General features: G+C 31.7%; 1 protein-coding gene across 2 annotated transcripts in view; it reads right to left on the minus strand.

Annotated features, from left to right (window-relative positions):
• The window catches only part of COL11A1 (collagen type XI alpha 1 chain), a 219223-nt gene that overhangs the window by 33949 nt on the left and 161234 nt on the right, over positions 1-24040 (minus strand). For both annotated transcript variants that reach the window (XM_050778638.1, XM_050778648.1), the window contains 11 exons: positions 21264-21371; positions 19984-20037; positions 16011-16064; positions 15393-15500; positions 10526-10579; positions 9016-9069; positions 7787-7840; positions 3161-3214; positions 2206-2313; positions 1854-1907; positions 1144-1197 (listed from right to left, as the gene is read on the minus strand). In XM_050778638.1, the coding sequence (XP_050634595.1) occupies positions 1144-1197; positions 1854-1907; positions 2206-2313; positions 3161-3214; positions 7787-7840; positions 9016-9069; positions 10526-10579; positions 15393-15500; positions 16011-16064; positions 19984-20037; positions 21264-21371 (756 nt within the window). The remainder of the gene's footprint in view (positions 1-1143; positions 1198-1853; positions 1908-2205; positions 2314-3160; positions 3215-7786; positions 7841-9015; positions 9070-10525; positions 10580-15392; positions 15501-16010; positions 16065-19983; positions 20038-21263; positions 21372-24040) is intronic.

The following is a 24040-nucleotide window of genomic DNA, read 5'->3' on the forward strand; positions in this document are numbered from 1 at the left end:
ACAGGCATGCTAATTAATATAATCATATGGTTCATAATTCCGCTCATATCACATAAACATGTGAAATCATAATACCATTACTTCTAAATTTCTTTTTGTACAACACTAACATTCTATGCCAAGGTGTATATATCGTGTTGATATGGTTTGGCTGTGTCCCCACCCAAATCTCATCTTGAATTGTAGTTCCTATAATCCCCATGTATCGTGAGAGGGACCCAGTGGGAGGCAATTGAGTGATGGGGGTGGTTACTCAAATGGTGTTCTTGTGATAGTGAGTGAGTTCTCACAAGATCTGATGGTTTAATAAGTGGCTTTTCACCTTTCACTTGGCACTCCTTTCTCCTACTGCCTTGTGAAGAAGGACATGCTTGCTTCACCTTCCACCATATTGTAAGTTTCCTGAGGCCTTCCCAGCCATGCAGAATTGTGAGTCAATTAAACCTCTTTGCTTTATAAATTACCCATTCTTGTGTACTTCACAGGAGCATGAGAATGGACTAATACACAGGCTGAGATATGACCCACAAGTCTTATCTATGCAGAATAAGCCTGTATCTGTGATAGCAAAGCATCTAGCGGGAATGGCCCCAGAGACAAAATTGTGTTGAGGGACCATTGTCTTTGATTCCTAAACTGAGTGCCCTCCCTTACTTTCACCCTAAATAACTATATGTGTCCAAAGTACACTCCTGTATCATTCATAAGTTTTTTTAAAAAGGCCTATACTATGTTGAGAGTTCATTTAGGTTCACAATTAAAATAATTCATGCTAATGATGGGATAATAACTTTGTTAATGATGAGATAACTTTTCTTTTAGTATTATTGTGTTTTTAGTTTTTTAACACAATGGATAACTGAATTTGATATAGTGATACTATATATGATACTAATCATATCATTAGTATGATATGATTACATTTTTCATTATAAAGACTGTTTATTAATTTACATCAAATAAGAAACACTCCATGTAAGATTGACTTTTAACTGGAATTCAAAAATTTTTTTGATAATTCTTTCAGAAAAGTGCATATACAGAGAGCTATGATTTTCAAAGGCTGATTACTTCTGATTGTCTCATTAAAATGCCTTGAAACTATGTAAAGACTTAAAAAAAAAAAATAGTGCATTTACTCACCGGTTGGCCAGGATCTCCATCTTCACCCTTGTCACCACCAACACCATCTTGACCCTATAAGAGGAAATAAAATACGAAGCAAGATGTATCTCAGTATCAATAAACCACACTACTTATCAGGAAAAAGGTATGTTAGGCCACCCCTTGAGAAAAATTATCAGATGGACAACTAAAATCACTATATTCTTTTATCCTTTTTAAAAAAGATTGTGGTACCTCTCACTCTCCCTACAAAATTTTGTAAAACTGCTACTATTAATATATCAAATTTAAAATCCAGCATGCTCTTTATATAAGGAAGAAAGAAGATGTCATTAGTATACAATGCCAGTGAATTCTTTCACCATGAACAAATATGGTATAGTTTGAAATAGGATTTATATTATAGAATAGAAACAGAAAACAAAGATCCTGTAACTTTGAAATAACAATAATGATACTACTCAGATAATTTGTTTTTACAACCCATCAAAGACTAGGAACCTAATCCAACTGTTGCACCTACGTTGCACGAAGAGCTTAATCACTCAATGTTGGTGAAACAGTCTCCAACTATATGGATTTTCCTGCATTTGCAATTACTTTTTATGTTTTCTTTTTCTTTCTGTTTTTGGGAGTTCACTTGGTAATTAGATTTTTTCTTTATTAACAATACAGAAACTGGAAACATTCCCACCAAAATAATTTCTTAATTTTTCCCTGATACTTACTGCAGGGCCAGGTTCCCCAGGAGGACCAGGATCTCCAGGAAAACCAACAGGGCCCTAGAATGACGTTTTGAAAGAAAAAGAAATAAATGAAAAATAAATTTTTATAAAGTTATGACATTCTGGAGGTTAAGAGGTTAAAATCATGGCAAAACCTGCTGAGAATATTTCTCTTCTCCCGCCAAAAATATTCTGAAGAATTAATTCAATTGAGAATGCTTATGAATATATGAAATAATGAAAAGTCAGATTTACCAACTATGGTCCAGAGCCTCAGGATTTCTAATTTTTCTAAGAAAAGCTCCAAGGTGAGTTTGGCATAAATGCCACATTAGAGGGGATTAAACTCACTTACCGGGTTACCCTTAGGGCCATCATCACCTGGTGGCCCCTTGGCACCAGGAGGTCCAGCAGCTCCAGGTGGACCAGCTTCTCCTTTCTCTCCTCTTTCTCCTTTGGGACCCTATGCAATGTTTTTTTTTTTTTTTTTTTTTTTTTTTTTAAAAAAAAAAAAAGGAAGGAAAGAAGAGTTGTCTTACAAATTTTGCATAAAAGTTTATTAATCTTGGCACATTGGGCCAGATAATTTTTTTTTTTTAAGACAGAGTCTCGCTTTGACGCCAGGTTGAGTGTCGTGGCACAATCTGAGCTCACTGCAACCTCTGCCTCCCTAGTTCAAGAGATTCTCCTGCCTCAGCCTCCCTAGTAGCTGGGACTACAGGCATGTGCTACCATGCCCAGCTAATTTTTGTACTTTTTAGTAGAGACGGGGTTTCACCATGTTGGGCCAGACAATTTTTGCTGTGGAGATCTGTTATCTGCCCTTTAAGAAGTCCAATGGTATCCCTGGCCTTTACTAACTGGGTACCAACCCTCCACGTTTGAAGACCAAAAGTGTCTCCAGATATTGTCAAATATTTCCTGGTGGGCAAATTTACTCCTGGTTTAAGCTAATTAGAATAATATAGTCCTAATACGATTGATACATGTTTATTTAAGGCAGCAGGACTTTTTTGCTTATTCCTTTTATGGACAGTTCATCAAAGGGAATGTATACAGTAAACAGCCCATAGTTTTAATGTTCTAACTTCAGCAAATATGATCTTTATTCAATTTGTTTATGAATCCACATATGCAGAGGACATCCAAAGTTATTAAGCAAGGCTTTATATTTGTGATTATCCCTAATGGGTTGGAAAGGGAAAGTAAAAAGTTGAATCACAGCTAAGAGTTAAGTTACATGTTTGTAATGCTGTGAAAGAAATTCTCATACCAAAAATACACTGTGTTAACAATAACACAGTACTTACGCCTACGCCTGCTTCCCCAGGAGGTCCTGGGTTTCCTGCTTCTCCAGGTTCACCCTATATAGAGAAGATCAAATTAGTATTAGAATAGAGGCATGATATTCTACATTTGTAAAATTCAAATGTTATCATATAATTTTAGATTGGCCTTTTTATATATTATTTAAAAGGCATTGAAAAACTTTAATAACAGAAATAACTTTTTCTATTAGTGACTCCAGTGCTTTTATTTCTCAGGTAAGTAGGCAGAAATACATAGGCTTGATGCTATAGTTCTCACTGGTTAGTTGATAGTCAGCATATTAATCCAGATTACCACAAAACCATCATCAGACATGCATGTTTCCTAAAATATTATGTATTTGCACTGTGCCAATATTCAAATTACAATCAAGTTTATTGAGTGAACAATTTCAAATTGTTTGCTAAAATACAAATTTATTTCTCTTAACTACAACTAATTAACAGATGACTTGCTGGTACATATGTTGATATTTTATAGGATTTGTTTAGTAGGAATCTAAAGAACTTAGAGGAAAGACAATAATTATAATATATGTAAAGGTTCTTAGACATTAATTAAAACTGCTCCATTTGAGTATACACATAAATGTGATAGCCGTTATTATCTCCCTGTTTAGATATGAATGGCTTTTTTTCTAGCCCAGTGGACTAATAAATAAATCTCTTTAGTAGGTTTTACCTATGAAAGTCTGTTGCTAATGCCTCATACTTCAAAATGCACAAAAAATATAACATCTTGTTCAAGTAATCATTTAAGTAAAACAGTACATTCATTTACCATGTTTCCACTCAAAATCAGTCACACTAGTGGTCTTCGCAATTGTGAGGTGGTAATTGTTCTTTTAAATTGAAAAAGAAGTGAGGCCTATATTTCCCTTACTTTTTAACTCTAATATTTTCAATATTCCTGACACAAATCCATTGCTCTTAAGTAAATGTGTCATATTACATACAAACACAATTTCAGGGCAGAGACTATTTTTGTGTACATAGTTTCTTACTCTGAGAACATACACATATTTTAAATTCTTAAATTGCCCACTTAATGGTGGAGATATCAAGTACTTTTCAAGAGTTTATTATTAGTAGTGTGATGTGTACATTACTTCATCTCTCAAGATGAACAGCAAATACTTCCAGAATTTTTGGATAAATCTTACAAGAAAAATGTTGCATTTATATTATTTATAAAGAGAGGTATCATTCATCTACCTCAGTATAATGGAATGATATGTTAGTGATATTTCCAAGAGCTAACATTCATATCTTAAAAATGAAACAAGTACTTTGGCATTGAAATCAATTGTAAAATGTCCATATTAAAATATTTATTTAGAAATATGATAAATCTATTGAGCATGTACATTGAACATGTCATTTTTCATATAAATAGAAACAAATCCTAAAATTCACATGAACCCACAAAAAGAGCCTTATTGCCAAAGCAATCTTAAGCAAAAAGAACAAAACTGGAGGCATCACACTGCATATTTACAGCAAACTAATCTTTGACAAAGTTGACAAAAACAAAAAGGAAAAGATCCTGTTTTCAATAAATGGTGCTGAGAAATCTGATTTGCCTTAACCAGAATTAAACTAGACTCCTATCTCTTACCATATACAAAAATCAACTGAAGAAGGATTCAAGAATTTAAACATAAGACCTGAAACTATAAAAATACTAAAATAAAACATAGGCAAAACTCTTCTGCACATTGGTCTAGGCAAATAATTCATGACTTAAGACCTCAAAAGCACAGGCAAAAGAAACCCCCAAACTAGACAAATGAGATTTAATTAAACTAAAAACCTTCCACACAGCAAAAGAAATAACCAAAACGTTTTCTTATGTACCACATTAATTCACGGTAACATCACAGAAAGTTAGAACTACAGAAGAAATAGTTGAAATATTTTTAGTAACCCTCTGTAAGTTTTGTTGTTCTCTTTTCATTCTTATCAACTATAAAGTTAAATTTATGGATATTATGAAAAGATTATTTTCTTTTTTCTTTTTATTAAATGAGTGAAATGATATGCAGTGAAAAGATAGGTTTAAATAATCTTAGAATTTAAGTATGTGCTTTCTAGTGATAAATGCTTGAGGTGATAAAAAATTAAAACATTAGAAAAATTTTAAAAGTATGAGCTTTTTACTACAAAGTCTCTTCATTTTAAGAATAATATATTAATATTCATTTGTCCAAAATATAAGAAAACTACCATTTTGGATGTTAGATCCAAGTGTGCACAATGTAAAATGACAATTAGTTAAAATGAAATTTAAAATTTATCTAAAATGTTTCATTTAAAATATTTTAAGGAAGGTGGGACAAAATCACAAATCAATAAACCATGGCAATAAGACTAATATTATATAAATTAAGTCTATATATCTAGTATCACAATGCTACAAACCATTCTGAAGAATAATATTTAATATAAGTTTTATGATAGAGCACTGGTATATGAAGGAGATGTTAGGTTATGAAGTCATCATTTCTTATTGTGTAACTATTTACCTCATTACATAACACACGTGTTTAGGTACATATCCTTTTAGAAAAAACAACAAATTACTCTGTATGTACAAAATTATAAAATATGTATAAACCTTAAGAAAATATCCTGACATATTTCCAAGTATTGACAAAATTATTGAAGTGCCAAAGCTACTTATAGCAATTATACAGTACATGAAGAACAGGTTAAATATATTTAAACAAAATGCAACATGACTAAAATATACTATTTTAATTCTTCATTGTCAGTGACTGGAAATAAATTTTTCAATATAGAAATGGGTATACATTCAGCCAGAATCAAAGCTGATGTTAGAAATTTGTAATCTATTAGAAATTATATTATCCTTGATTAAAAAAAACAACAACAAGAAAACGAAGGTTAGAATTCTACTTCTATCCTGTTCTCTATCACATAAAAAAAATGCAAAAGAAAGGAGCAAAATTAAAACTGTGTTTTTTATTGTAACACATTTTGACTCGGATTGATTCAAAATGATTCAGATTGACTGAATTATTCTCATAAGAGTCAAAGTTGGCAAAGTATTACCATAATATACGTAGGCTTTAAATTAAATGGAAACAATGTGGAAGGAAGTTTCTCAGAACTCTAAACATCTGGCATTCATGCCTATTTTCAAGAGTATCGCTGAAATAATGAGAGCTTTCCCTCTGCATTCAAAATCTTTAGGAAACAAGTCAGTAAAAGCTAGTAATCCTAGAGACTAGCTCCCACAACAATTGAGTCAGCATTAGAGCCGAAAGGAGATGATGCAAAGAGGAAAAGGTGTGTGCCTTGGGGTCTTTTGTCTACCATGATGATATCCTCAGAGACCAGTGGTCTCCCATAGGAACCTAAGCACCATGAAAAATGTTTTCTAGGACAACTGAATGGAGTAAAAAATGTGTTTTCAATTTCAACCCCAACTACCAGAACAGTTTCAACACACAACTTTAAATTTAAGAATATTAAAAAAAGGCAGTCAATCAAAGAATGCAGTAAGAATTAGATAACGAGTTAAAAATTATCTTAATCAAATAACATTGATTATAATTAAAATACTAGAATACAAGCGTTGAGCTGAAGTAAACATCAAAATATAGTAACATAATCTAATCATATTATATTTGTTCTGAGAATTAAATGCTTTAATTAAAAGAAATCAATTTAAGTATAATATAAAATACATGAAAAAACTTGAGACCAAGAAGGGAATCATTTTTAAGAATAGGGTAAGTCTACACTACGGATATCCTTTAATAACTAGCAAATTAAGGAAATCTTTAGTGTTTTCACTGCATAATATGTGATGTTATAAATATAGTTCTTTCCTTTCTGAAAATGGGTAGTTTATTTTTTAAAACAAGCAAATACCAATAATTTTCTTGAAAATTCTATTAACAAGTGAGCATGAATGCTTAAACAAGAAATCAATGGATCATTTTGACATTTTTATAAAAGGAAGAGCAGATTTTTTAAACAAAATCATGTTCACAAGAAAAAAAAAAAAGCTATTCTGAGCCCAGATATTGTGGCTCATGCCAACTATTTTGAAAAGTGACAAAGATAGGTCAGAGTATTAGTAATGAAAATATAACTCAAAATGTAACAAAATGAATGATTAATTCCTTTGCGGTTTGAAAGATTCCTTTTTCCCTTTAAGTCAGTTACATCAACCAATCTCTTCTATTTTGAGTACTGAGTATGACTAGACATTCGTGGACTGCAGTGTATCCTAGCTTAGTCACCTTCTAAGGAAAAACTTTGATGAAATTACAGGAATCCTCTAGGGCTCAGCTTTCTCAGCTTATAAATGTAGATAATAATGACACCATAATTATGAGGTTCCTGCTTAGATTAAAGAAAATAATATCTGCACTCATTCAATATAATAACTGGCAATCAAAACATATTTCAAAATCATGTCAACTTTAATTTTTGAAACTACTAGATGATATGTGAATCATATAACTATGTAAAAGGCTTACAAACACTCATACTCGAAGCACTTAAACTACTACCCAATATTATTAAAGTTCTTAATTAATGCTGTTTCAAACTGTGTGTCACTAATAGATTTACCTTTTCTCCAACACCACCAACTGAACCAACAGATCCTGGGGGTCCTTGTGGTCCCTGCAGTGTAGAAAAAGGAATGCAATTATCCATATTCTTATTAAAATAATGAATTTGTAAACATGTATCTAGTTGTTCTCAAAAAAGAGAGAAATAGATGCATGAGTATTCTTAGTCATTTAAAGAATGAGACTAAATGATACTTAATAGAGTTGTCAAATGTGCTGGATAGCAAATAATTTAATATATTACACTGATTTTCAAATTCACTATAATTTTGAAGATAAAGCAGGAGACTTTCACACTCTGGTTCATTCCTGAAGCATAATTTCAATCTCATTGCCAACAGAATAGTTAGATTGGTTTTAGGCAGTGATTTTGTAGTGAATCAAAATTATGACCCTGGTTACGAATTACATAATCCAGGCAAGAAACAAACCCCTTATAACATCTTTTAGCTTTTAAATTACCTAAGAAGAATTAAAATCTACAAACTCTTTTAGTTCCTCCATTTCTAGTCTATTTTTTTTCTCAGTTCTGGCCTGCCAGAATTTAAAGCAGGTATTAAAGAAGAATGAAGAAAATGAAGACCAGAGACATGAAGAAAACATAGATTTCGTTGTGAAAAGTTGGCCAGAAGGAAAAATACTGTCAAAGCCATAGATCCGTTAATGGTAACAGTAAGATAAATATGGCATTATATTTCAAAATCTTATAATACTAAAATAATTTTTAAGCTTGGAAAATATCATCTTTATACAATTAAAACATTTTACGTGATAAAGGGTGCACGTATCATGCACATATTGCTGTAACGTTATATAGACTGAAAATACAAAATGCAAAGCTTTTAGATGAAAGCCAGTGTTAACAAGGGCATAAGAGTTATCATATGCAAGGCACAGTCTAAGTATGTTGGTTTGAACATGGTATTATAATTACCATGATGTGGTAATTATAATATACACAACATTATAACATTTCACAGTCACAGTAAATATATATTGAATGGAAAAGGTGTACCTATGTTATATTTACCATGATTTGGTCACTATAAATTCCATTTATTGTGTTACATAATGAAGTGGAGTGAATAGGTGACCCTTGAGTTCTTAACCACTTAATATTAAACAATAGTGTGATTATCTGCATTATAACTCACAGAGAGCATCTGCTATAAAATAACAATATCTATATAACTTCAAAGTAACTAACATATATTTCAGAGTTCTTACGTCAGCTCCATTGGGACCTTGAGGGCCTCTTGGGCCTGGAGGACCAGGTGGACCCTATAAGAGAGAAATATTGAGGTTTACAAAGACCAAATTCAAATGTGTTTCCAACATTTTCATTTTATGACTAAAAAACTAAAAGAAGTTTAAGCCTGTAAAAACTATAGTTAGTGAAGCATATCAGGGTTATAAGTCATCCCTGATGGATACAACATCATGTTAGCAAATGAGCCTTTACACATAGCTATGAGGAAATTAGGATTTCAGGAGAAATAATTTGATTAGAAAATGGGTCAAGAAAGTCTATTGCTACTGTCTAGTATAATATGTTCACAATATAATTAGATATATTTCATTCTAGAATATGTTACAACATAAAGAGAATGTAAAGTTGGAAAAAGAAATGGTGCTTGAGTAGATTTAGAATTCATTAACTCAATAAAAGTATTTTTTGTGGATACGTATTTTTAGCTTTTTCTATGTCAACTCCTAGGTTCTATATGCTAGAATTAGAAATAAGAATAATTATTTAATTTCATTGTAAAACAAAGATTCTTTCTCCAGACAGTGTAGTAAAATTAACTTGGAACACTTTATATAAAATACTGATGACAGAACCTCCTACCTCAAGGTTGTGATTGAAATAGTCTCTATAGCAAGTGTTTTTCACTGCACATTAGTACATTTCACAGGACACTAGTATTTTTAAAAGATTTCAGTTTATTCTAATGCCATGGTTGAAAAGCTTTTCTGTTATTATCTATTACTGTGTAATCAGGAAGAATATATCAATGATTCACAGAACCATGATAACCATATCTGGAAAATATCTGATACCTCTTGGAACTATTAACCAGTTATTTGAATCAGCAAAGTTTTTTTAGGCATTTCTTATATCTAATTTTATTAATGATGATACAGATCATTTCAAAGAATATAATAGATTTGAGTGTAATTCCTAAGGAGAATAAAACCTAACAGAAAAGTGTTAAAATTTCAAAATGTGTATTCTGAAGGAAGTGAAAACTGGGGGCAATGTTGAAGGAAAGGGACACTTAAGACATGCAGTCATCACATTTCATTATGGATTTCAATTACCTTTGCTAATTATTTTCTTATCTAAGGTAGTGTTACATAAACAATTATATGCATTTCAAATTTTCAATTCAGGTCTTAGAGAGCCAGAATCAATAAATGCAAATAATTATAAGTCATAGCATTCTAATTAAGACATAATTGCTTATTAAATTAAGAATTTGTTTCAAAGTACAGTTAATTTTTGATTCTGTATAAATTGCTAATTATCTAAATCTTGAGTGAATATCACCTATTCTTTACCTGCTCCAAATAAAAATCCTGAGCTACAGACTAAGAAACAACTAAAGCATGGCAGTTGTTTATATACACCTCAATAATATATACATAGTAATGAAAGAACACATAATAATTTACAAAGCAGTGACTGCCATACATCTGACATATACCCATCAAACACCAAAAAATAAAAACTTACCATGGGACCAACATCCCCATTTTCACCTTTTTCACCAGGTGGGCCTGGCAGACCCTAAGAAAATATAATAGAAAAATAATAAAAATCACTCATGTATTTAAAAAGACACGTTTGATCAATTTCTAAGATAAAATCAAGTATAAAGTTCAATAAGTACATGGAAATGAAGATTCAGATACTAACATCTGTTAAAACACCTACTATACAAGTGTTGACCACATGTAATAAAATCTTACACCTACATTTACAAATAACATTTATTTTTTGTATAATATTATATTGTTTATTTTTAGTTACAATAACTAAATATATAATTTGATCTGGGAATTTATGAATGCCCAACCATTTGCTCAGTCCTGTACAAATAATATACAGAACTTCTCTGGTACAGATTTCTGGAAACTCTTGGCCCAAAATATTTTAGAACATGAGGTTTTTATAGTTAGGTACCAGTTTGGTAAAATAAATATTCTAATATATTTCAAAGGTTATAAATATCTTCTGAATTCTTGAAACTGTTAATTCAATTTCTGAATCTTACAAATCATTGAGCTCATGAAACCTAGTATATTATACTTTTAAAAACTCTTTCGGGTCGGGAGCGGTGGCTCACGCCTGTAATCCCAGCACGTTGGGAGGCTGAGGCGGGCGGATCACGAGGTCAGGAGATTGAGACCATCCTGGCTAACACCAGTGAAACCCCATCTCGACTAAAAATACAGGAAAAAAAATAAAAATAAAAATAGCCGGGCGTAGTGTCAGGCACCTGTAGTCCCAGCTACTAGGGAGGATGAGACAGGAGAATGCTGTGAACCCGGGAGGCAGAACTTGCAGTGAGCCGAGATTGTGCCACTGCACTCCAGCCTGGGCGACAGGAAAAAAAAAAAAATCTTTCAAATCCATTTCCATTGCATTCAATTGCACTGTAACTGCTATTTAGGAGAAGCTCTGTGTTACGGTATAAAGGAAGACAGAAAGATTGCACTCAAATTTCTATTTCTTTATGGAAAAATCTATCTATTTCTTTATGGAAAAATTATTCTACTTCTTGACCACTTACTTGATCATTCAAAGAATTATTCCATGAAGATTATTTTTATTTCCTCTTTCATGTCACAACAATACTTGGTACATACATCAATTTTACATTTATAAATTTTCTTATGTCACTTTTGTGTATATTTACAGTCATGAACTACTTTGGGGCATGCATTCATCAGTGATCTTTTAGGTGTCAACTGTTTAGGAACTAGCAGAGGAGCAATCAAAAATTAAAATGTTTGTTGAATGAATGAATTCTAAGAAAATAACCTAACAAGGATAGCTACATTGAATAAAATATTTCTTGCTAACAGTAGCTATGATATTAAAAATTCTGTCATTCCAGAAGTTTAATCTTAGAAAAAAGAACTAAAGAAATTCAATTATATAAAGTAGTGGAATGTTATGTGACTATTAATGTGATACTAATACTCTAAACATGAATAATATATACAGTAAATAAAAAATAAAAATGAATATGGATGGTATAACTTTAACTGTAAAATATGTATCTAGAATAGGCACGCTAATTATCAGACAGAAATAGCAAACATAGTAATCATTTCTAATATTGTAGGATTATGGATTTTTTTCATTTTTTAATGTTTTAAGAGTATAATTATATATTAATACATGTCATATATGCAATACGTAATTTTTAATGTTTATATAATAATATTTTAGGTGTAATCTATTTTAGACAAAAAAATACAAACCATGTAAAAGTTCTAAATAACTGCTAGTACTTTAGTGATATTACTGACTTCTTGACACTGCACTGCAATTGCTGAATATTATTTGACTGTGAGCTACTGTGAAAAATACATTTTACTTAATGCTCCCTAACCATGCACATGTAAAGTAGCTGAAATATGAGTTTCAAAAAGCAGTACTTAGCCTTTTGCGCACAGATGATAGCCTTTGATATTTTCATTCTATTTTACTTTATTCTGTTCTATTTAATTTTTTAATGTTGGTAATGTACAAAATTGTTTTTATAACCTACTATATCCACGTGATTTTCAGTTTTTAAAGAGGGTACTTTACTGGATGTATTTATATATTTGTTTAATTGTGGCATATATTCATTTTTATAAAGAAATCTTAGTTACGAATTTGTAACAAAAAATATGTACCAGAATTTCATTTATTTTTTTCTCAAATGTCAGTAAGATGTCTAAGAAAAGAGACTGCTATATGTACTCCCCAAACTGTTACTACCATCTGATGATTGTTTCTAGAATTATAAGTGAAGTTTCTGGAAGAAAAAGACAGGTAGTATTTCTCAGATCCTATTGACCTAAAAATTACTTGTAGGTGATTGCAAAAAATTTTAGGTTCTAAGTCAGTCTATTTCAGAAATTCAAATTCTTAATTCGATGAAACACATAAACTTAAATTCTTAAACATGCATGCATATTTTAACACAGTTGAAATAAATATTTCACTTTAACACCATTTTCTTAAATAGCATATACCACAACTTAAACATAATTAAGTTTCCAAAAACACAATAAATTAAAAATCACATTCCTTATTTTCTATCCTGGTTTTCACACCCTTTAGGATAGGGCTCATCTAATTTAGTATCCCCAAATTAAAAGGTATGTCAATATTAGTTCACAGTTTTATTTTTATTACAAACTCAGTTGTACATTTTCATCTTTTTAATGCATATAATTATTCCAATTAATTCAATAAAAATATCACAATAGAAAAAAAATTATTTCTTTTTAATTAAGTTAGATCATAGTTTATATTGATTAAGACAGAAAATTCTCATTATTACAATCAGTGGAGACATAATGAGTCAAAATCTCTTGTTGCATGGAACTAAACACGCTGAAAGGCACTCTAGGGTTAATCAGTTCTCATGAAATGTCCTACCTTTCTCCAAGGAGGTAATTTATGCATGGAGAGTTTCTGTTTTAAGGTCTGTCAATTTAAAATCATTGCCACTTAAATGATGAGTCGAAAATGAAGTTAGACCAAGAACGCACACTCTCTCTCCCTCCATATATATGTATGTGTGTATATCCTTCATATGCAGATGATAGTAAACATCAAATTGAAAAATCAAGACATTTAATCTGAATGTTAGATTATTTTATGTCTATTATAATTGCTAATATCTATTCTGCCACGAAGACTCAATTAAAGGAGGCAGATGCAATTGTGAACATGTTAATTACATTAGCATCATCCAATTTCCTGATTTAAAGAAGTAGCTGTGGGAAAATATAATCACAATTGTAATGAATTGATTTCTTGAGTCACCCTCAAAAAGCACATTTCTTACTTTGTGGAAATGAAGATGATAATTGTATTGAATATTTTATAAATATAATCTACAAGACACCTTCTTTAATCATGAGAACTGTTTCTAAATTATGGTTTTATAGGATTCAGACTAATTAGTCAAATGCAAAAAAAGAAAATAAATATCCATTGGCAATCTAATTGTAATGTCCTGTTGTTTTCAAATATGTGTGCTTCTTACACATATTGATATGTGGTACTTATCACTGTTTATGTATAATTGTCTAACAAGTATAACTGAGTTAAACATGACAAGTATGAAAGTAAAATTTTTTCACTTTCCAAGTTTAAAAAGAATTATTTTGACCTTAAAATAAAATGAGACAATTAAAAAATCATGTTATCTGATAAACATCCATTGAGTGTTTTAACAGTAATAGTTCATTATACTGTGTTTATAATGTAATTTGTGTAATTATGCATATAATAAGCTATCTAATATCAAAAAACAGTAATTGTATAATTATACTTATAAAAATGAAGATATAAACTGTTTATATAAATTCAATTTACATATACTTTTCTACAACTTCACAAATTTCTAGGTTCAGTGAACTAGATGACTTAATTTACCATTTCTAATACTAATAATATACCATAAGTTATCCTCATGTGGTTCCTCAATATCATTTAAGACAAAATGTTACAACCTTTGCGTGGATCACTAGGAAGAGAGAGAATAAGCAAGAGGAAGAAAAAAGCTCAATGCTTCCAAAGTTCGTAGGAAGCAGTGAACATCACGTGCAAAGTAAAAAACAACCTAGAATAGAAGATGTCCGCTCTGGAACATTTTGTCTAAGAGTCCAATTGTAAGATATATTTGAATAGCATTCTCTCAGCCTTTAGTGTTCTACAATTTAATACTTCTTTTCCTGGATATGCTTCATAAAGTTTAAATTATAATTTTAAAATAATAATAATTTATCTTAAATGATCGACTGTTAATTTGTTTACCTATTATTGTTTAACATGTGCTGTTGGCAGTTGCTATTGGCAGGATCCCATTTCTTTGAGAAATGCTTCTAATTTTTTTTAGCCATCTTGAAAGTAAGAGTCATAGGTTGAATTTCTCCAGGGATCCATCCCTGTCTCCCTAGGAATTTGTGTGCCTCCTATTGCTATCAGTCTGAAATACTAACTTATCTTCTTATGAGTCGTATGAAAGAATCCTAATACCTTACTTTTAAGTATCAGATTTAGGTAAAGCTGTAGTTCATTTTCCAAACAAAATAGGAGTGAAGAAAGGAGGTGTAATAATTAAAGTGGGGCTAAAAATACTCCAGAATTAGGAACCAGCCCTGATACACGTTCAGGAGAATTAATCAAACATGATAACAAGGATTTCAAGTTCAGTTACACATTTAAATAAAATAATCTTTATGAATAAACATTATTCTCAAGTTCTTATGTAGAACAAAGAAAAAAAATATTTTGTTTTACATCCATCAGAAAGCCTGGTGAGAAGTAGGTAGAAATGATGGAGTAAACAATGACAGGGGCATCTTACCTGAAGACCTATTGGACCAGGAGGTCCAGGGAAGCCTCTGGCACCCTCATCACCTTTTTGCCCAAACATCCCCTGCTGTCCTCTAGGACCCGGTTCACCATCACCTCCCTAGAGAAGAGAAAGAAAAATTGTCCCAAACTAGAAAAAAATCATTATTATATGGGTCATTACAAAAAATGTGACCATTTCCAATTTAACCAAAGCAGATGTATTTAAGAATAACCAAGTAAAAAGTAGACTAAATTCCCATTATCTGCTTCAATATGTTATTGTTTGTTTTGCTTGCTTGCTTGCTTTGCTTCTGGATTATGACTGATTTTGATTTGATCCTGTATACCAAGAGAAGCAAAAGCTGTCTCATAATGGAAATAATTTTCTGAATTATTACATATTAAGGAATTCTCAACAAATTATTACTTATTTTCAAATGAAGTTACAATATGTTTTGTTTCTAAGAATCAGCTTGGCTAGCTACATTTGATCATTTAAATTCGATTTAATGTGAAACATACAAACAAAACTTATTACCCCCCAAAATTGACTGGTTATGGGACAGTATATAAATTTAACCAGGGAGCTGTAAGGATTTAGATTTATGGAACAATGTGGAATACTTACAGCAATTCCAGGGGCACCAACTGGTCCTTGAAGACCTGGGGGACCAGGAGGACCCTGCAGTGAGATAAAAATTAGTAATTTATAAAGTGAAGCCAGAAGAGCCTCAGCTATATGAAACAGAACATTTAGCCTACCAAGATCAAATATTTCTGCACTCCTTTGGAAAAAAAGAAGCATCTCATAGAACTCTTTTGCATTTAGTGCAATCATTATTTATTTTACTTCTTGATACTCAAACTTTCACATTTGAAATCAATTTTAAGTTGACACATATTGAAAGCACTCTTATCTGTAATATTCAAGATAGATTTCTATGTTAACAGAAATCAAGTTGTAAGATTCACATTTGAAAATTTTCAAAGTATCAGATTTCTTTAATGAGATAAATATGATTAGGAAAGGGCTCATGAAAAATTTGAATACTATCTTCTGAGTAAACATCAGAATTCTGAAGGTTCTATACAGATAGAATGTAGTGATATATGAAAATTTGGAATTTTCACATATGCATACACATGTAAACTAATTGTTACATATTAAGTACACCAGGATCTCTTATTTTGAGCAGTAGTTTTCAAAAGGCATTATGAGTCTTACATGCATAGCTATTTCTTCAGTGTCTCATTTTCTTACATTAGTAACTGGTCAGGTAATAGAAAAAGCTCAGGCATTAAAGAAATAAAAGTATCATTGAACTGTTTTGTTCTGTATCATAACTACTACTTGTGGGGGAACTATTAAAGCAAGATTCTGAAAATCTGGTTCATGGGCCACTGGGAGTTCTTCATATCCTTTTAGGATTCTGCTAGTTCATAACTCTTCTTATAACAACAGTAAGGCATTATTTGTCCTTTATACTATATAGACTTTTACACTAATGATGTAAAAATCTGTGGTGAATAAAATTGCTGGTAACTCAGTGCTAATCATGTTGGTAGCTACCATTTGTAAAAGTAGTAATTGCGTTTTATCATGATATACTCTCAGTCAACATAAAAATGGCTGTTCCACCCAAGAATGTTATGGATGTAATTGTATTGATGAGGCTTTGGTAGTTATTAATATTATTAAATATTGACCTTGAATATGTGTCTTTTCATATTTGTTTGACAAATTGAAGACATACATAAATTATTTTTGCCTCATACTGCAGTACAGTGCTTGTCTCAAAGAAAAAAAAAAAAACACTTGGATTATAGTTTGAAATGCCGGCGGAACTTTTACATGGAACACTAAATTTTACATGGAGCACTATTTTTACTTGAAAGAGCAGCTGACAGAAAAACTATGATTATTTATAATCACAGTTATAAATAATAAATGTGATTATAAATAATCAGTTATAAATAATAACAGCGATTATAAATAATAAGTATGATTTTGGCAGATGTTATTCAATATAAAGGAAGCCTTGGATTTCAAAGAAAACAACTGACAGTATTGACCATCAATAACATTTAAACTTTAAAACAAAAATTAGAATTTTGGAAATCTTTCATCTGCCATTGCAGGCTTTACATCTTCCCAATCTGAAAGTATTTTCCTATGATATTGATATTGCATAAAGAATTGTGTCAATACTTTGAGGATCGTACCCAGGAAACTAATAATTTCCAAATTATCAATGAAGGGTATTACAAAATTATGTATGAAACATAGTCATCAACGTGCAAGATAGAGCAGTGGAATATAAAGTAATAGCACAAAAAGTTCACTGTTTTTGTTTCAAATTCTGTTTTGCAATTGACCTTTAAGAAAAACTACCACTTATAAAATTCCTATGTAAAATCAAAGAATATTCAAAATTATCTGAAAAGTTACTGAAAATGCTCCTCCCTTTTATAACTACATAATTTATGTGAGCCTAGATTTTCTTCATGCTTTCAACCAAAACATGTTACCACAGGCTGAACTAGATATGAGAATATAGCTTCTTCTATTAAGCTAGACAAAAAAAATGTAACAATGCTACTCTTGGGACTATATATTTTTATTTGGAAAAATATAGCTTTTTTTATTAAAAGTGCTTTGGGCTTCTTATTCTTAATTTTAAATAAATCAATCACTAAATATTTTAAATATATAAGTTTTCATTCATATTATAGTAACCCATATAAACAAAAGCTTTTTGGGCTCCTCAAAAACCTTTCAGAGTATGCGAGGGGCCTGAGGAAAACTGTTTGAGATTTGCTGGCCCAAATAATGGCCATTCAGTCATTTTAGCATAGCTTTTAAGGAGTAAATAAAACTTTTAAAAATGTGGCTTCTGTCAAGTGTATAAGGTAGTCTAATTAAATCAATAGTATTTATTTATCATTAAGAAATCTAAATGGAATCTAAAGTAATTTACTGCTATCATTTGCATATGGTTTGTCCCCACTGAACCTCATGTTGAAATCTAATTCCCAATGTTGAAGGTGGAGCCTAATGGGAGGGGTTTGGGTTCTTAAGGTGGATCCATAAGGAATAGCTGCATAGTGATTGAGTTCTTGCTCTGGGGAGATTGAATTGGTACTTGAAGGAATGAATTAGTTCCCATGAAAGAGGGTTGTTTTAAAGTCAGCACTCCTGTGGGGTTTGGTCCGTCTTTGTTCAGGCCTGCTTCCCCTTTTAAGTTCTCTGCCATGTTTTGACACAGTACAAAAGCCTGCTCACCATAAGCCAACCAGATGCCAGCCCCAGGTTTCTTTGCACAACCTGCTGAACTGTAAGCCAAATAACCTTATCTTACTTTTAAATTATCCAGCCTTGGGTATTCCTTTATAGCAAAACAAAACAGACTAAGGCAGACACCAAAATACATTTTGTAAATTTACAGTCAATACTAACTGCACCAAACATATGCAGCCGGTTTTCTGTACACAATTTCTTGTCATAATTTTACAGTACGGATCCAGAGTATCAGTGCTATCACCTATTTGTTGATGTTTTGTTATACTACATATAAAAATGAATCCAGAGCCTATTATGCATTAAATACTACAATTATTACTGCAAGATTTTTCTCTTTTAATTCTAGAGTTTTCTTTTTAGTTAGAAAAATTCGTCTCATAGGATTTCAGTAACTCTTCAGTTTGGGATTCAATCAATTCTAATAAAAACTTCTTTCAGTTATGTATTAACGTAGGCAGTAATTCCAACCCTAAAAGCATCAGACTGATGGATCACAAAATGGAACCAGACTGGTCTGTTAGAATAAAATTGCTGGTGATAATGTATAAACTTCTATACTAGGTGAAAAAAAATACTTGAAGGACGTATCTCTGTACTCCCCCAATTTATGTTTCTATTGGAGAGCAAATATATGAACACTTAAAGGGGGAAAAAAGTGAAAATAAAGAACTTAGAAAATAATGTCCACAGATATTCTTTAGAAAGTATAAATTAGTAAGGAAGTGCTGAAGCACGTGACAGTATCATCATCCAATATAGTTCATTTAAGAAGTAGGAACATGTTTAAATACATACTTTAAAGATAATGTAAACTGGTAATGACCAAAGAAAAACATCATAAAGACAAGAGTGAACATACCATTTGAATGGGCAACGAAAATTATTTTGAAGTTTTATGATTTAAAGGAAAAATTTTAAAATAAGTGCTTCTAATATATTGGAATGAGCTACCAATTTGTATACATGTAAAACATAGTAATGCTATTAATTTTGGTAAATATATGTATATATAATTTCTCATAATCTTACAAAAAAGACTATTTCATTATGTTACTCTTTCATTTGTTATAGCAGAGTTATAAATAATGGCCTACAATCATCATACTTTACTTAATCACAGAAATAGAAAACATCACAAATATATAAAATTATAGAATTATGTAACTGCAGAGGTAACGTAGTATTGGTATTATAAGTTTTGGCTAGTACGATTTAAGTAGTACGATATAAAAATATCAATGGTAAATAGGAAAAGGTGTTAAATAAATAATGTTCTCTCAATAAAAAGTAGGAAACTCACATTTTCTCCTTTGTCACCCTTGCTGCCTTTTTGTCCCGGTTCACCAATTTCACCCTGAAATTGAAAGATTTGATTTACAGTGTATCTCTAACATGCTATTTCATTGTCTTAATTATCATCAGTTAAGTTTTACCTTTAATATAATGACATGCTAGTGTGTACTGTCACTGTTTAAAATGGAAAATCTTGGGTTCCCTCTGCTTCTAGCTTTCTAGTGTTGACTAATGTTAACAGACAAGTCAATTTAACTTCAAAGAATACTACAACTGAATTATAACTTAAAAATTCAATTGTGTCTCAAATATTACCTGTATAAACTGATAATGGAAGTACACTGATTTATAAAATCTATAATTACACATTAATCAAAAATTACTTTACTAGCCAGGTGCTGGGTCTCATGCCTGTAATCCCAGGGTTTTGGGAGGTTGAGAAAGATTTGGCCGAGGAGTTTGAGACCAGCCTGGAAGCAGAGTGAGACCCTGTCCAAAAATAAATGTTTTAAAAAAGTTAGCTGCACATGGTGAAGCATGCCTATAGTCTCAGCTACTTGGGAAGCTGAGGTGGAAGGATCACTTGAGCCCAGGAGTTGGAGGCTGCAGTAAGCCCTGTTGCGCCACTGCACTTCAGCCTGGGCGACAAAGCAAGACTCCGTCTCTCAAAAAAGTAAAAAATAAAAATAAAAACAAAATAACAGCAAAACTACTTCTGCTAATTTTCCAAATGCTAAAATGATGCACATTATCAGAGTGCCGGTTTACAAATTTTTAAATAATATTTTTAAATAATATAATAATATATTCAATCGAAACATTTAACACACAGCCATACATTTGGAATTAGGAGCTTAGAGTCTGTACTCACATGTTGGTACCTGATAACAGGATTATCAACTAAACATGTAGCTCATTCTTCAGTCTTATTGTGCAATATGCAAGACATGAGGGCTAATCATATACATGTAATTAATGTTTTTATTTTATATTCATTTCAGAAAGATATTCTTAAAAATAAATAAATTTTGGCATCTACTATTTTTTCTCACTACCACTGTTCTTTTAATTGATTCTTCTGTTTATATATCACATACTCTTTTATGGAACAGATACTAATTCTGAACCTCTTAAATAAAACTTTTGAGCATATGAAAATGTGTGTGAAACTTTGAAAAAGGTAACCATCCACCTGGAGCCTAATCATAAAGATTAGAATTATCTAGAATTCTTAACAAAAATTAAGCTTTTTCACAGGATCTACTAACATGGATAACGAATACCAACCTTGTCTCCGTCTTCCCCAGGAGAGCCAGCAGGACCAGCTGGCCCTGGGAGACCAACAGGACCTTGAACTCCATCTCTCCCTGCAGGCCCTTGGGGACCTTTTTCTCCCTGTATTGAATATCCAAAGATCATTAGTTTTACAGTTTTGAAGTGCAGCTACAGGAGTAATAATCTAGCTTCTATATTTGACAAGGATATTGTTTAATGTTTTTTAGAAAAATGTTTAAAGAATAAATGATACATGATTCCTACCTTTATTTGTGACTAGGAATATTATTCTTTTAAAGCAACTTATAAATCTTAGGCTATGATCCACAAAAATAATTAGGACCCAACTTAGAATTTTTCTTTCAAACATGCAATTATTACATATTGACAAATCAGATTCCTTACGTTTGTAAAACTTTGTTGAGCCTCTACTCCCCTTCCTTTGTGCCACTGACATAGCTGTGCAATGAGTATTAGGCTTTAGAAATCAAAAAATGCACTTGCTCATATGTCCAACTTTGCCATATGCTTTACATGTTTCATATGTAACTTTCTTACTTTTAAGTGTTTGTTTTGGTTCTCCTGGTTTTTGAAAATGGCATTATTTTCATGTTTAAATTGACCTATACTGTGTAATCTTTTAAAAAGTGACTCGATAATGAACTCAACTTCTGTTTCCAATAAAACATCTTTTCATAGTTGAAAATAAATTATTTTCTAAAAGTCAAAATTTCATCAGTTTTGCACAAGACAATATTATTGATTGCATTCAGAGGTCCTTTCTGTCCTTCTGTTATACAAGCTGGGAATCTACAAGTCATTAGGATTTTGCCTTTGCATGATCCCACTTTCCCTCACTTCTCTTAACATCTCCTGTTCCTTTAAAATGACTTAGTTTTGTACATTTTATCTCCTAATTGTCTCTTGAATATATTCACTTTATCTCCACCACGGACACCTTATTCTAAAATACTGGTATCCTTGTTCTGAGCTACTGAAAAAAACCTCTTGTCTTTCCCCATATGTATTCTTACTTCCTTCCAATCTATTCATCACACTGCATCCAGAAAGCCAATCAGATCATGTTACCTACATTTTTAGGTAAATTTACTTGTTTACTTTTCCTCAGATAAAGACTTCATGGCTTAGTACAGCCTACCATGATCTAGCTCCTGCTACCTGCCCAAACACATCTAGCCTCCCCTAACCCTTGCTCTCTTCATTCCAACCCTTCTAGACATTTTCTCAGTCCCCTCTAAACATTTTTTTCAGTCCCTTAAATCTGATGCCATGTGCTTTCCTGTGACATTGCCTGAGCACATTTTGTTCCTCTGGCCTGGAATGCGCCTATGAGAACTCTTTGCACAGTTAATTCCTTCTCATCTTTTACATCTCACCATCAACGCCTTGTCCAAGAAAAGGCCCCAATGCTAGCAGGTCTCTCTACTATAATCTGACATACACCATTACATTCCCTTCATATCAGTAACCTGATTTTGTCATTATATATGTATTTAGCGATTCTTTGCATATTATCAAATTGCCCTATCAGATAGTAAACTATGTGAGGGTAGGAACTGTGTCTGATTTTGCATTCTCTTGTATATCTCTGGCCTGTGGACCAGAGTAGTCACTTAAGGAACTGTTGCTACATTACTTAATTAATGACAACAAAAGTAACACTATCTATAAGGCAAAATTAAATTGTTAACTAATTTATTACTTGCCTGAGTTCCACATGTTCTTATTTTCTAAAAAGGTGCCATAATTATTATGTGAGGGATACCCCTGATGTCACTCTGGAGACCTTTTATCTTCTTCAAACAAATATGATATTTCAAATCTATCAATACTCAAAGGATGTGCTGTGCTATTCACAGTAAACTTCACTATATTAAATACAATAGTTGATTCAGATAGCTCCCCTTAATTTGAATTTCCTTGCTAGCCTTAAACTCTAAAAGTCAATCCTTTTGTATAAGGTTTCCTGTAAATAAGGCAGATATATTCTCTTCTGCCTTCGTTATAGTACACATAATCTCTAGCCAGGAATCACCTGCCATTCATTTCTTCTGACCTGGTCTGTGTGGTGTTAGAAGAAATTCAACAGATCTATAGCACTCTAAATTTATATTAGCTATTTATAATTCTTCAAGATGACATAACTCTTCCTCCATTGTATATCTCTTGGCCCGCAGTCTACACAACTATTGGAAACATTCATCTCTCCTAGTAGCCGGTCTTTATTTCACCACTTCTAACATTCCATTTACATTAATAACTAAATCTTCCCTTAAAAATTGATAGAATTAGCTAAACATCCCCATGTCCTTTGTTTGATTTGGCATGGTCTTATATTTAACCTATACTCCCACCCACAACTTTTATTACAGTACACAAAATCCATCACTCCTTCCTCAACAGCTCATTTATGTATTTATTAGCAGTTTATTATTTCATCCTTTTTTATGGCACTCTGGTTCACACACTGATGGTAATGATAATACTACTACTAATAGTAATGATTATTCTGAACACTTATCATAATTCTGAAAAATGATTTAGAACTGTAATTTTATCTAGTCCTCACAAAATACTATGATTATCTTCTTTTCAGAGACGGCCATCTTCTTTTCAGAGATGAGAAAACAGAGGTTTTGATGTCAAATAACTTAACCGAAATCATGAACTAAATAAATGATAGGGCTAGCTCCCAACCCACTTCTGGTTGTCTTCAAGCAGGCAACTTGAGTCTACTCTCATTTCCTTAACTCCTTAACTTTTCCACC

The sequence above is a fragment of the Macaca thibetana genome, chromosome 1, assembly GCF_024542745.1.
Source record: "Macaca thibetana thibetana isolate TM-01 chromosome 1, ASM2454274v1, whole genome shotgun sequence".
NCBI classification, from domain to species: Eukaryota; Metazoa; Chordata; class Mammalia; order Primates; family Cercopithecidae; genus Macaca; species Macaca thibetana.